This window comes from Mycothermus thermophilus (assembly GCF_041956435.1).
Source record: "Mycothermus thermophilus strain CBS 625.91 unplaced genomic scaffold VTJ04scaffold_4, whole genome shotgun sequence".
NCBI classification, from domain to species: domain Eukaryota; kingdom Fungi; phylum Ascomycota; class Sordariomycetes; order Sordariales; family Chaetomiaceae; genus Mycothermus; species Mycothermus thermophilus.
Window position 1 is genome coordinate 3,454,690 of NW_027191430.1, and position 12,965 is coordinate 3,467,654.

Below are 12,965 nucleotides of genomic sequence, written 5' to 3' on the forward strand. Positions count from 1 at the left end.
GTGCCTGGAATTTACGAGTGAAGTTGGCCTGTCATTCTCGCCTGCCTTCTTCTGCTCCTGCCACAAGATGAGGTTCGTTTGATGGTGGGGCAGCAGACACTTTTTATGGTGGGGTCATCAAGCTTGGCATGTGAACCCAGCCCCTGTCATCCTTGACTGCCGGTGGTGGGCTAAAAAAACCAGGCCAAGACGGGATCGCTTCACGTGACTAAGTATCCGCTGTCGACAGCTGCCAGCAGTGTCTCAAGTTGGCAAGCTGTCCTGAGCTTCCTGGAGTTCCCGGTTGAGATCCAACCTCCAACTTCAAGCCCAATTGGCAGCACACAAGTGCTACACCTTATGCTTCTTCCTGGACGAAGAGGGTGGCTTCCAGCTGGGTAACCATGCGAAAGACACCTGCATTGGCGCTGTTTGGCGCCATTGCCAAAGGATCTCTTGCTGCCGCTGAGAGTCTGCCGCGGGGCGTTGGCCCAGAGTGTAAGTCATCCTTCGACATCTTTTGTGTTGCACCTCGCCGCCATCGTCCAAATTGGCGTTATTCAAACCCCCAAGTCTAACGCGTCTCTTGTTCTCGCTAGTTGCCAAGTACTACGCCAGCAAATCAACCTTTACATGCATCAGCCACCCCTCTGTGACCCTCTCTTTCTCCCAAGTCAACGACAACTCATGCGACTGCCCCGATGGCTCTGATGAGCCTGGCACCGCCGCATGCGCCCATCTCAACTCCCTCTCCCCCGAGCAGCCCCTCCCGGGCTCGTCGACAGGCACAACTAACACCACCAACCCTCTACCCGGCTTCTGGTGCGCCAATGCTGGCCATATCGGCGCCTACGTGCCATTCATGTACGTCAATGATGGGATCTGCGACTACGACCTATGCTGTGATGGCAGTGATGAGTTCGCCCACGTCGGTGGAACCAGGTGCGAGAACCGCTGCGACGCCATCGGCAAGGAGTACCGCCGTCTCGAACAGGAGCGGAGGGAGAGCCAGGAACGGTCGGCCAAGAAGAAGCAAGCCTTGCTGAAGGAGGCTCGCCAACTGCGACGCCAGGTCGAGGCCAAGATTGCCTCTCTAAAGAAGGAGATTGCCAGCCTGGAAGCCAAAAAGGTGGAGCTGCAACAGAAGTACGAGGATGTTGAGCGTGCTGAGAGGAACAAGGCGCTCAAGGCGGTCCCGGCCGGGGGAAAGCTTAGCACTTTGGTCGAACGCGCAAAGAGTCGCATCTCGGAGCTGCGTCGTGCTGTCGATGTCCTCCTGGACCAGCGTGACGACCTGCTCGACAGGGTTGAGCAGCTGGAAGAGATCCTCACCAAGCTCAAGGAAGAGTACAACCCCAACTATAACGACGAGGGGGTCAAGGCCGCTGTGAAGAGCTGGGAGGACTACTCTGCCCTCCAGAATGATGAGAAGAAGTCGGATCTCTCTGATGCAGATATTATGGAGATCCTGAAGGAGGATGGCGAGACTTCGGGCATCAATTGGGCCGAATTCGAGATGGACGATGCCAAGGATTCCGACACTGGTATGTCGCACCTGTTATTTCTAGCGTTGTTCCCGATGGCGGCGTGCTAACCAATCGCAGTCTTCAACTGGTTGCCGAGTCCTGCCCGGGATTTCGTCCAGAGCAAGGTTGACGGGCTTCGCATCTGGGCCATGGACCACGGCATCGTGGCCGACAGTCGCGGCGATGTCGGAGAGTCCAGAGCCGTAAAGGCTGCTAGGGATGCGTTGCAAGCCGTCAAAGATGATATCCTGTCCAAGACAAACACCCTGGAAGAGCAGCAGCGCGACCTGGAGAAGGATTATGGCACGGACGACATCTTCCGCGCCCTCAAGGACAAGTGCATCAGCCGCGATGTCGGCGAGTACGACTACGAGCTCTGCTGGATGGACCGCACCACGCAGAAGAGCAAGAAGGGCCACGGGAATACCAACATGGGCAACTTTGTGCGTATCGACAAGGAGATGGTGGACGAGGAGGAGCGGGTTGACGGTAAGAGTCTCGGCAAGGGTTTGAGGATGGTGTTGCGTTATGAGAACGGCCAGGGTTGCTGGAACGGCCCCCAACGGAGGACAGATGTCTGGTTGGCTTGCGCAGAGACGGAGGAACTCTGGCGTGTGACCGAGACAGAGAAATGCGTGTACAAGATGGAGGTGGGTACCCCGGCGGCTTGCGAGGACCTGGAGCCAGCACCAAACGCAAGCGCCAAGGACGAGCTGTAGGGGAATGAGCTTGGGTTTTGGTTGTATGTACCTAGCATATCGCTTCGTTTGTCAGTCTCACTCACGCGGTACACACTGGGCAATTGCTTGTACAAGCATGGTGGTGGATTTAGGTAGAGCTTCCCAGTACCTAAATGATGCAGTCAGATAAACTTGGCTCTTGCGTCGTGTCCTTCTTTGTTACTTGGGAGGAGGCTGTCTCCCCAGTATCCTCCATCTCCCTATCCACGCCCAAGCAGTCGATTCATTGGGTTGATGCTGCGAGTTTACGCCGTTTGCTGCGTTCGTCCTGCTCGGCCAGGACTCTCGCCGTGATGGTGGCAGCCATATGATTGTTGATACCACTCACTCGGCCGTCAGCCTTGGAGGGCGCCTTTGTCGTGGAACTGTCAGACTTCTTGGATTTGCCAGATCCATTTTCCTCGGCCTCCTCCGCCTTTCGCTTCTTCTTGCTGCTGCTCTTGTCTTTCTTCAGACTGTGAGTGAGCCCCTTCGCCTTGAGATCACTCATCCGCGCTGACAGAGCATCCAGCTCTGCCTTGTCAGTAGACAAGATGGGGATGACATCCCGAGACAGGAATTTCTCGCTGCATTCCGGGCAAACGTCTTCTTGGATCTGCTTGATGGCCGCCTCGGCAAAGACGTGGCCGCAGGGAACGAGGTAGACCGCCTTGGTCGCGGGACCTAGTTCCTTGAGCGACACCGGGCATGCCCAAACCTCCTTCTGGCTCTTCGCGCCCGGCTGCTTATATCGGTGGAACTTGAGCTTCACCACATCACGTAGCGATTTGATGCCCGTCGATGCGAAGGTCAACTCTGGCGACTCACCATTCACCAGCGCTGGCGCGGTGGCGTCATCATTGTCATCCCCACTCGGCATCAAACCCTTGAGGACCGACTCATAATTATACAGCCGCCCTCGCCAGTCTGAGACGACGTTGTCCATGTCAAGCTTCTCCATCGAAAGTGGGTCATGCGACCAGGCGTGACTGAGGTTCTCAAAAGCAGTGGCCTTGAGTTCGCTCACGGTTGGCGTCCTCGCGGCCTCCTTGACGAGTTCCCGACGGGTCGGGATCGAGCCACCGTCATTGCCCATGATGCGCGATGTGCGAGATGTAAGCTGCTTTGTGGGCAAAACGGAAGCTGAGCGCGTGGGGTTCCTGGCAGTATAGAAACTCGCAGACTGCAAGAGCCACAAGAATCGTGGGTGGCGGAATGGTCGTAAAGGTGCAGAGTCGGTCTGACAGATGGACTAATCTTAGTTGAAAAAGCCAGAGTAGGTTGATGGGATTGTTGTTGATGATGGGAGTTTGGTTTTGCTTGGCTTGCGGCGAGTCAATAGATGTATGCGAGCGCAGCCCGCCTCTTAGCCTCGTTCTCGCTCTCGTTCGCCGCTTGATCTGTTAGAGCGCGTGGTTGAATAGCACCGTGCGAGTAGTCAGACACGGACTTGCTTCCTCGGGGAGGCTGGGCCAGCTCTGCCTCCTAACTCGTCAGCCTCGCCAAGCAAAGGTCACACGCCACGCACGCTCGCCGTAAATACACGTACCTTACGCACCACGACTGCGGGCTTGCAAACGGTCCATTGGTCCCGTTTTTCTGTTACGTCACGTAACGTTATTCCGTAACGTTCTGCCAAAACGGTGGTTTGACAGGACTGAGGGGGCTGCCACTGAGAGCTCGGACCGCCTTTCAGTTACGGTAACATCACCATCGCAAACTGACGTATCGCTCCGCGGAGCTTGGAAACCCACCTGACCTTCCAAACGAGAGACCTCTGTACACACCTTCGAGAGGTGTGCTACAACACCTGACAGCTGCAACACTCCAAACAACACTAATCATCAGCAAGTCAGGTACGCGGCTTTCTGTGTTCCAAGATTTCCTCCAGCCTGCCAGAACGAATCAACGCCAGGCCCAACTGGACTGACCAAAAGCTTGGAGGAACAGGGCTGGTACCTTCGGTTTTTCTTTCTCGACGAAGCATCAACACCTTTACCGTCTCCTCCGGTCTTACAAGTTACAGCAACATTACTGAGATCAGCGCAGCTCCCTATGAGGATCAGGGTGAAGCAGCACGGCTCCTCCATGTAACGACCTGGTTACCTGTCCTCGACTACTTCGATCCCCTCTGCACGTCGCGTCTGAACCTCCTTGCGTGAGATCTCCGACGACAGCCAACTTCATTCTTTTCTTCGCGACAGAACCCGATATGAGCCGTCGACGACGAATCTAGCACTCTAACAACGGCCGAGGAAGAACACATCGCCCAGTTCTACCAAAAAGAAGTTGGGAAACCAAACAATACCCAGACGAGATGGCGGCCATCAGGGACCAGGGCTCTGCAGCCCTGGACCAGTACATTAAAGAAGTCAGGAATCGGTGCGCACTCCTTTCCTGCTCCTAGGACCTCCCTCCCTGCCGTGGAAGTCTCAGTTAATCTGACTTGGTGAACAGGAACTATGCCGAGGATCAGCGCAAGCGCGCAGCCCGCCAGATCCGCGAGCTGGTCAACATCAACAAACAAGGTCAGCCCCTCCTCAACTCCCTCCCCAGGGCCTCCGGGCCAGCGTTGGTCAGCTTCTAACCTCAAGTTTAGAGATGCCCGCCGAACAATTCCAGCGCTTCTTCGACACTGTCAACCAGCGGACCATGAGCTTAATCCAAAGCCCGGAAACTTTCGATAAAATGGCTGGTGTCTACATACTTGATGCTCTTGTAGACTTTGATGGCATTGAGCCGGCGATCAAGTACACCCGCTTTCAGCAATACATTGGCATCATCCTGCGCGGGAAAGATCTTGTCCCGATGCCGCTAGCGGCTGTGGTCCTCGGAAAGCTGTGCCGGCCCGGCGGCTCCTTGATCTCTGACCTCGTCGATGCAGAGATGCACTCCGCTCTTGAGTGGCTACAGTCGGATCGTGTTGAGGAGAGGCGGTACAGCGCTGTATTAGTCCTGCGCGAACTCGCCAGGAATGCGCCGACCCTGATGTACCCGTACGTGGGTTTTGTCTTTGACCAGATTTGGATCGGCCTCCGCGACCCCCGGCAGCGCATTCGGATAACGTCGAGCGAGACCGTCAGTGCCTGCTTCAAGATCATTCGGGAACGTGATCAAGAGATGAAGCAGGAGTGGATGGACAAGATGTATAACGAAGCTGTCAAGGGGCTCAAAACCAACACGACCGAATACATCCATGCGTCTCTCCTCGTTCTCAAGGAGTTGCTCGAGCAGGGCGGCATGTACATGCAGGATCACTACGACGAGGCTTGCGACATCGTCTTCCGCCACAAAGACAACCGTGATGCCGCCATTCGCAAGACCGTCATCTTCCTCATCCCTGACTTGGCCAACTACGCCCCGACCGAGTTTGGCGAGAAGTATCTGCACAAGTTCATGGTATACCTCTCCGGGATGCTTAAGAAGGATAAGGAGAGGAACGATGCCTTCCTTGCCATTGGCAGTGTCGCCAATTCGGTCAAGAGCTCCATCGCACCCTACCTTGATGGCGTCCTTCTTTACGTCCGCGAGGGGCTGAGCGTGCAATCCCGCAAGCGCGGTTCTGTGGATCCCGTCTTTGACTGCATCAGCCGTCTCGCCGTCGCCGTCGGTCAGACGCTGAGCAAGTACATGGAAGCCTTATTGGATCCCATCTTCGCCTGCGAGCTTACCCCCAAGCTGACTCAAGCCCTCGTCGACATGGCCTTCTACATCCCACCCGTCAAGGGCATCATTCAAGAACGCCTCCTGAACATGCTCAGCAAGGTTCTTTGCGGCGAGCCCTTCCGACCGTTGGGGGCACCGCACTCGAATCCTCCTCCTTCCCTGCCCCCCATCCCAAGAGACCCCAAGGACCCGTCGGTTCACGAGCGAGGCAAGGCTGAGGTGAAATTGGCCCTGAATACGCTCGGGAGTTTTGACTTTTCAGGTGAGTCGCCGTCCCTTCCTCATGCTCCCCATCAAGGCATTACACGGACATCCAGTGCCCAACGCCCGCTTCTCTCTGAAATTTAACTCATCTCAATACTGACGCTTGTATCCTAGGCCACGTCCTCAACGAATTTGTCCGTGATGTTGCGATCAAATACGTCGAGGATGACGATCCCGAGATCCGCGAGGCTGCCGCTCTCACTTGCTGTCAGCTCTATGTCCGCGATCCCATTGTCAACCAGACGAGTTACCATGCGTTGCAAGTCGTCTCAGACGTGGTGGAAAGGCTTTTGACCGTGGGCGTCTCGGACCCTGAGCCGAGGATCCGTCAGACTGTTCTCGCTGCCCTGGATGAGCGGTTCGACCAGCATCTCGCCAAGGCGGAAAACATCCGAACTTTGTTCTTTGCTCTGCATGATGAGCAGTTTGCCGTCAGAGAGGTCGCTGTCTCTATCATCGGTCGCTTGGCTCGTCATAACCCAGCTTATGTCATTCCCCAGCTGCGCAAGACCATCATCCAGATGTTGACAGAGCTTGAATACACCGACGTGCCGAGGAGCAAGGAGGAGAGCTCGAAGTTGCTCTGCCTCCTCACACAACACGCTCAAGACCTGGTGAAGCCTTACGTTAACTCCATCACCGAAGTCCTGCTTCCAAAAGCGTCTGACCCTACCCCCTCGGTGGCTGCTACTGTTCTCCGGGCGATCGGCGAGTTGTGCACCGTTGGCGGGGCTCAGATGCTAGCGTATAAGGACACCCTCATGCCCATCATCATCGACGCCCTGCAGGACCAAAGCGCCCCAAACAAACGGGAAGCGGCCCTCCATACATTGGGTCTCCTTGCCAGTAACGCAGGTTATGTCATCAAACCATACCTTGAGTATCCACAGCTCCTGGAGATGCTGCAATCCATCATCCGTGGCGAACCCCAGCACGGCCCGTTGCGACAAGAAACCATCAAACTGATGGGCATCCTCGGAGCACTGGACCCTTACAAACATCAGGTAAGTCTTGTTCACTCCTTGAATCCTCATCATTGTAGGCGTTTTCCCTCAGTCTCGGCTGCCAGCTCCGCCCCGGGGGTTTTCAGCCACGACGATGGCACGCCGGCGATCTGGGCTGAAGCCATCTACTTTGTGATCTCAGGAGCCCCGAGCCAACACGCTCAACCATAATCTCAAGAAGTCGCTTTGAGGCAGAAGCTAACACCCATAAACAGCAGGTGGAAGAGCGGACGCCTCAAACCCAGCCGCGCCCCGAGGCAGCACAACTCACCGATGTGTCCCTCATGATGAGTGGTCTCACCCCGTCGCAAGAAGACTACTACCCCACCGTGGTTATCAACGCTCTGCTGCAAATCCTGAAGGATCAATCCTTGGTCCAATGGCATGGAAGTGTGGTGGATGCTATCATGAACATCTTCATCACCCTGGGCCTCAAATGCGTTCAGTTCCTCGACCGCGTAGTTCCCGCTTTCATCGCCGTCATCAGATCCTCGAGCCCGGCTCGTCTGGAATACTACTTCAACCAGCTTGGCAGACTCGTCGCGATCGTACGACAGCACATCCGCGTATATCTCCCAGACATCATTGAGTTGCTGCAGGAGTACTGGAACACTTCGTCCTCCTTGCAGACCACTATCGTGTCGCTTATTGAGTCTATTGCTCGTTCCTTGGAAGGCGAGTTCAAGATCTACCTCGCGAGCCTGCTCCCTCTGATGCTCGGTGTCCTCGAAAAGGATACGAGCACGAAGCGACAGCCGACTGAGAGAATCTTCCATGCTTTTCTTGTCTTCGGATCCAGCGCTGAAGAGTACATGCACCTCATCATTCCCATCTTGGTGAGGCTCTTTGACAGCCCCTCGCAGCCGAATTTCTTGCGCAAGTCGTCCATAGAGACGATCGGCAAGCTCTCGGGAATGGTGAACCTCAACGACTACGCGTCCAAGATCATCCACCCCTTGACCAGAGTTCTGGCCAGCCAAGAACCGAGTCTCAGGGTGGCCGCCCTCGACACTCTCTGTGCCCTTATGCTTCAACTCGGTCGCGATTACCTGCATTTTGAGCACACAGTGGAGCGGGCGATTACAATGTACGGAATTCAGCATTCCAATTATGACAAGGCGGTCGAAAAGCTTAAAAAGGGCGAGGCCCTTCCCCCGAACCTTGCTCCTCGTTTCGAGGACACTTCGGTTGAGCCTTTCACCTCAGAGAATACCGCTCAAAAGAAGCTCGAGATGAATCCCGTGCACCTCAAACAGGCATGGGAAACGAGGGGAAAGGCCACGAAAGACGACTGGCACGAGTGGTTCCGAAAGTTTAGTACAACCCTCCTCTCGGAGTCACCAAATCACTCCCTGCGTGCTTGCGCCAGCCTAGCCAGCAACTATCAGCCCTTAGCGAGAGAGCTGTTCAACTCTGCCTTCGTATCCTGTTGGAGCGAGCTTTTTGAGTCCTACCAGGTAGGATGACATCCAAAACAAATGCAGAATGATGTTGACTAACGCCAAGAGTAGGAGGAACTCATAACCAACATTGAGAACACCATCAAGTCAGAGAATGTACCTCCGGATCTGCTCGGGCAACTTCTCAACCTCGCGGAGTTCATGGAGCATGACGACAAGGCACTGCCCATCGACATCCGCGTCTTGGGACGCGAGGCCGCACGGTGCCACGCGTACGCGAAGGCCCTGCACTACAAGGAGCTCGAGTTCCTGCAAGACCACAACAGCCATGCAGTGGAGGCGCTCATCGTGATCAACAATCAACTTCAGCAGTCAGATGCCGCCATCGGAATTCTTCGCAAGGTCAAAGCCTACAAGGACGGGATCCAACTTCGCGAGAGTTGGTACGAGAAGCTCGAACGCTGGGACGAAGCGCTCAACTTCTACTGCCAGCGAGAAAAGGAACTCCCAGAGGACCAGCCCACGCCTGTCGACATCGTTATGGGCAAGATGCGCTGCTACCATGCTTTGGGCGAGTGGGACGCCCTTGCTACCTTGGCTGGTAAGACGTGGGCCAACTCAGGTCCCGAGATCCAGCGGAGGATTGCGCCGCTGGCAACAACGGCGGCATGGGGCCTTGGAAAATGGGACTCGATGGATCTCTACCTGCAGTCAATGAAACGATTCTCTCCCGACCGTGCCTTCTTCGGCGCCATCCTCGCTCTGCACAGGAATCAGTTTAGAGAAGCACTGGCCTGCATCGAGCAAGCGCGCGAAGGGCTCGACACGGAGCTTAGTGCCCTTGTCAGCGAGTCTTACAACCGGGCGTATCAGGTCGTCGTCAGAGTCCAAATGCTCGCCGAGCTGGAGGAGCTCATCATTTACAAGCAGTGCGGTCCCGAAAAGCGGGCGACCCTGCGAGCAACCTGGGAAACGCGCCTCAAAGGCTGCCAGCGCAACGTCGAGGTCTGGCAGCGGATGCTTCGTCTGAGGTCTCTGGTGCTCTCGCCACAAGAAAATATGCACATGTGGACCAAATTTGCAAACCTGTGCCGCAAATCTGGGCGCATGGGCCTGGCAGAAAAGTCCTTGAAGCAACTCATCGAGATCGACGCTCCGCTCGAGCACGCCATCCCCTACTGGTTCGAACAGCCAACCCACCCAGGTCTCGAACGAGTCGCACCCCCGGTCATTTACGCGATTCTCAAGTTCCAGTGGGAGATTGGCCAACAGCCGAACGTCCGCAATGCAGACCGGACCAAGACCCTGTACTGCTTGCGCCGCTTCACGGAGGACATGGCACAACGAGTGGAAGCTGCCAGGATGCAGCTGAATGCCTCCGCACAAGCCGCGAATGCAGCAGCTGACGGGCTGAACCATGCAAGATACGGAGACTTCGACGAGGCAACCGTCCTCGGTCCGGAAGCCCAAAAGCAATGGCTTGAGCAAACAATCCTCCTAGCCAAGTGCTATGTCCGGCAGGGCGACTGGATCATCACACTGAACAAGAATGACTGGCAATACACACATCGTCAAGACATTCTCGACTGCTATTCCAAGGCGACCCACTACCATCCCCGGTGGTACAAAGCCTGGCATGCCTGGGCCCTTGCGAACTTCGAGGTCGTCCAGGCGCTGGCGTCACGGCGGGAGGCAGAAGGGCGGTCAGAGCACAGCATTGTCGTCCATCATGTCGTCCCTGCCGTCCATGGCTTCTTCGAGTCTATTGCCCTGTCATCTGGCAGTTCACTGCAAGATACCCTTCGTTTGTTGACCTTGTGGCTCACCTACGGTGGTTACCAGGAGGTCATCACGGCTGTTACAGACGGCTTCTCTCATGTCAGTGTGGACACCTGGCTCGAAGTCATTCCGCAGCTTATCGCTCGCATCAACCAGCCCAACAGGCGCGTCCAGCAATCGATTCACCAACTGTTGTCAGATGTCGGGCGTGCACACCCTCAAGCGCTCGTGTACCCTCTCACTGTGGCAATGAAATCAAAGCAAAGCACCCGCCGGTCCAAGACTGCCAGCCTCATCATGGAAAGCATGCGGCAACACAGCCCCAAGCTCGTTGAGCAGGCCGACCTTGTGAGCCGCGAGCTCATTCGTGTAGCTGTCCTCTGGCACGAACTTTGGCACGAAGGTCTTGAAGAGGCTTCCAGGTTGTACTTCGGAGACCACAACATCCAAGGCATGTTTGACGTGCTGGAGCCTCTTCACGACTTGCTCGAGAAGGGCCCGGTGACGCTTCGGGAAATCTCCTTTACACAAACCTTTGGCAGAGACTTGGGAGAGGCGCGGGAATGGTGCCGCCAATACCGGATCTCTCAAGACGTGAACGACATTAGTCAGGCCTGGGATCTTTATTACCAAGTCTTCCGCCGAATCACCCGACAGTTGCCGCAGATGACGACCCTCGAATTAACATATTGCTCCCCCGATCTGCTTCAGGCCAAGGATCTCGAACTTGCTGTGCCAGGCACGTACCGCAGTGGCCAGGAGATCGTCCGAATCATGGGTTTTGACGGGACCTTCAACGTCATCAGTTCGAAACAGCGCCCACGCAAGCTCGAAATTCTCGGCAGCGACGGGAAAACGTACACATTCCTGCTCAAAGGCCACGAAGATATCCGTCAAGACGAGCGCGTCATGCAACTCTTCGGCCTCTGCAACACGCTCCTGGCTAACGACTCGGAGTGTTACAAGCGTCATCTCAGCATCCAACGCTACCCTGCGATTCCCCTGTCGCAGAACTCGGGTCTTCTCGGCTGGGTGCCGAATAGCGACACAGTCCACCATCTCATCCGAGAGTATCGCGAGGCTCGCAAGATACTGCTCAATATCGAGCACCGGATCATGCTCCAAATGGCTCCTGACTACGACAACTTGACGCTCATGCAAAAGGTCGAGGTGTTTGGGTACGCGCTTGACAACACCACGGGCCAAGACCTGTACCGGGTTCTGTGGTTGAAGAGCAAGAGCTCCGAGGCATGGCTGGACAGGAGGACCAACTACACCCGATCCCTTGGCGTCATGTCGATGGTGGGGTATATCTTGGGTCTCGGTGACCGCCACCCTAGTAATCTGATGCTTGACCGGATCACGGGCAAGATTATCCATATTGACTTCGGCGACTGCTTTGAAGTTGCCATGAAGCGCGAGAAATATCCGGAGCGGGTCCCCTTCCGTCTCACCCGCATGCTCACCTATGCCATGGAAGTCAGCAACATCGAGGGCAGCTTCCGCACGACATGCGAACATACGATGAGGGTCTTGAGGGACAACAAGGAAAGCGTCATGGCTGTCTTGGAAGCGGTAAGTGTTTTGTTTTCTGGACCTTGAGGTCGAGGGATTAACTAATGTTTGTGTTCCAGTTTATTCACGACCCACTGCTCACCTGGCGTCTCACCAATCCAGCCAGCCCCCCAGGCCCGCACTTCAACTCAGAGCGGGAGCAGGCAATTGCCGGGCCACAGGTTGGACGGGCACGCCGTCCGTCTATACTTGATGGGCCCATGGCGCCCACGGAGTTCCTTGCCGCCCAGGGTGCTGGAGGTGAGGGCATGATGGGAGGCCCGCCGGGTGCTCGAAACCGGACGCGGACCAACTCGTCCACCGCGCCCCCTGCAGGAAGCATGGCCAACGGTAACGCTGCAAATGACATGGCCGAGGTGCAGAATGCCCGGGCGGTCGAGGTCCTCAACCGTGTGGCGCAGAAACTTACGGGCCGGGACTTTAAGCCACATGAGGAGCTCACCGTCAACGAGCAAGTGAACAAGCTCATCATTGAGGCAACCAAACTTGAGAATCTCTGCCAGCATTACATCGGGTGGTGCAGTTTCTGGTAATGGATTGCCGTGACGTCATGGTTATTATGACGGTCATGCTTACTGGGCCAGAGGGTGGGGGAGATGAACTTCGTTTTACTAGAGGGTGGGCGTTTATAATCCTTGAGAAAGTTGAAGGAAGTTGGGTCTTCTACGGGCGCTGGTAAATGGTGTTATTGTGGCATGTTTGTTTTGATTCCCCATTGACCCTGAATTGTATCCATCATGGCTTAATTAATATCGGCTCAGATGTCGACTGGGCAACGAACTTTGGTATTGCCATGGGGTGGAACTGTTATGCGGACCAGCATGTGTTCCAATTGTTCTCCTCGCCAGGTGCTGTAGAATCTAGGCCAGCGGCCATCGTGTATGTCAGGGCGTGACAATCCTAGATGCCTATCGTGCCTGATGTGCATATACGTTGGTGGGCCTTGTCTATGTGAGCTAAAAGCGAAGGTCTGGGAGGATGAGGTATCATTGATCCCGGATTTATCCCCGGGCCCGCCACTTCCCCCTTAAATTGACCATTCTGACATTGGTT

At 55.7% G+C, this 12,965-nt stretch overlaps 4 protein-coding genes across 4 annotated transcripts; 3 read left to right on the forward strand and 1 right to left on the reverse strand.

Moving 5' to 3' along the window:
* Window positions 1-383: 383 nt before the first annotated feature.
* On the forward strand, window positions 384-2,224 carry VTJ04DRAFT_6975 (uncharacterized protein; the record flags this gene model as incomplete). The annotated part of the gene is made up of 3 exons (XM_069365253.1): window positions 384-477; window positions 579-1,523; window positions 1,584-2,224. 3 exons carry the CDS (start codon window positions 384-386, stop codon window positions 2,222-2,224), a joined length of 1,680 nt encoding a protein of 559 aa, XP_069218999.1.
* Window positions 2,225-2,468: 244 nt separating this feature from the next.
* Window positions 2,469-3,320, reverse strand: VTJ04DRAFT_6976 (uncharacterized protein; the record flags this gene model as incomplete). Its single annotated transcript, XM_069365254.1, has 1 exon — window positions 2,469-3,320. One exon carries the CDS (start codon window positions 3,318-3,320, stop codon window positions 2,469-2,471), a length of 852 nt encoding a protein of 283 aa, XP_069219000.1.
* Window positions 3,321-3,439: 119 nt separating this feature from the next.
* On the forward strand, window positions 3,440-4,386 carry VTJ04DRAFT_6977 (uncharacterized protein; the record flags this gene model as incomplete). Its single annotated transcript, XM_069365255.1, has 3 exons — window positions 3,440-3,458; window positions 4,042-4,080; window positions 4,175-4,386. The coding sequence occupies 3 exons, from the start codon at window positions 3,440-3,442 to the stop codon at window positions 4,384-4,386; spliced, it is 270 nt and encodes an 89-aa protein (XP_069219001.1).
* Window positions 4,387-4,541: 155 nt separating this feature from the next.
* On the forward strand, window positions 4,542-12,445 carry VTJ04DRAFT_6978 (uncharacterized protein; the record flags this gene model as incomplete). Its single annotated transcript, XM_069365256.1, has 7 exons — window positions 4,542-4,606; window positions 4,682-4,752; window positions 4,824-6,152; window positions 6,269-7,158; window positions 7,374-8,615; window positions 8,670-11,912; window positions 11,972-12,445. 7 exons carry the CDS (start codon window positions 4,542-4,544, stop codon window positions 12,443-12,445), a joined length of 7,314 nt encoding a protein of 2,437 aa, XP_069219002.1.
* Window positions 12,446-12,965: the final 520 nt, after the last annotated feature.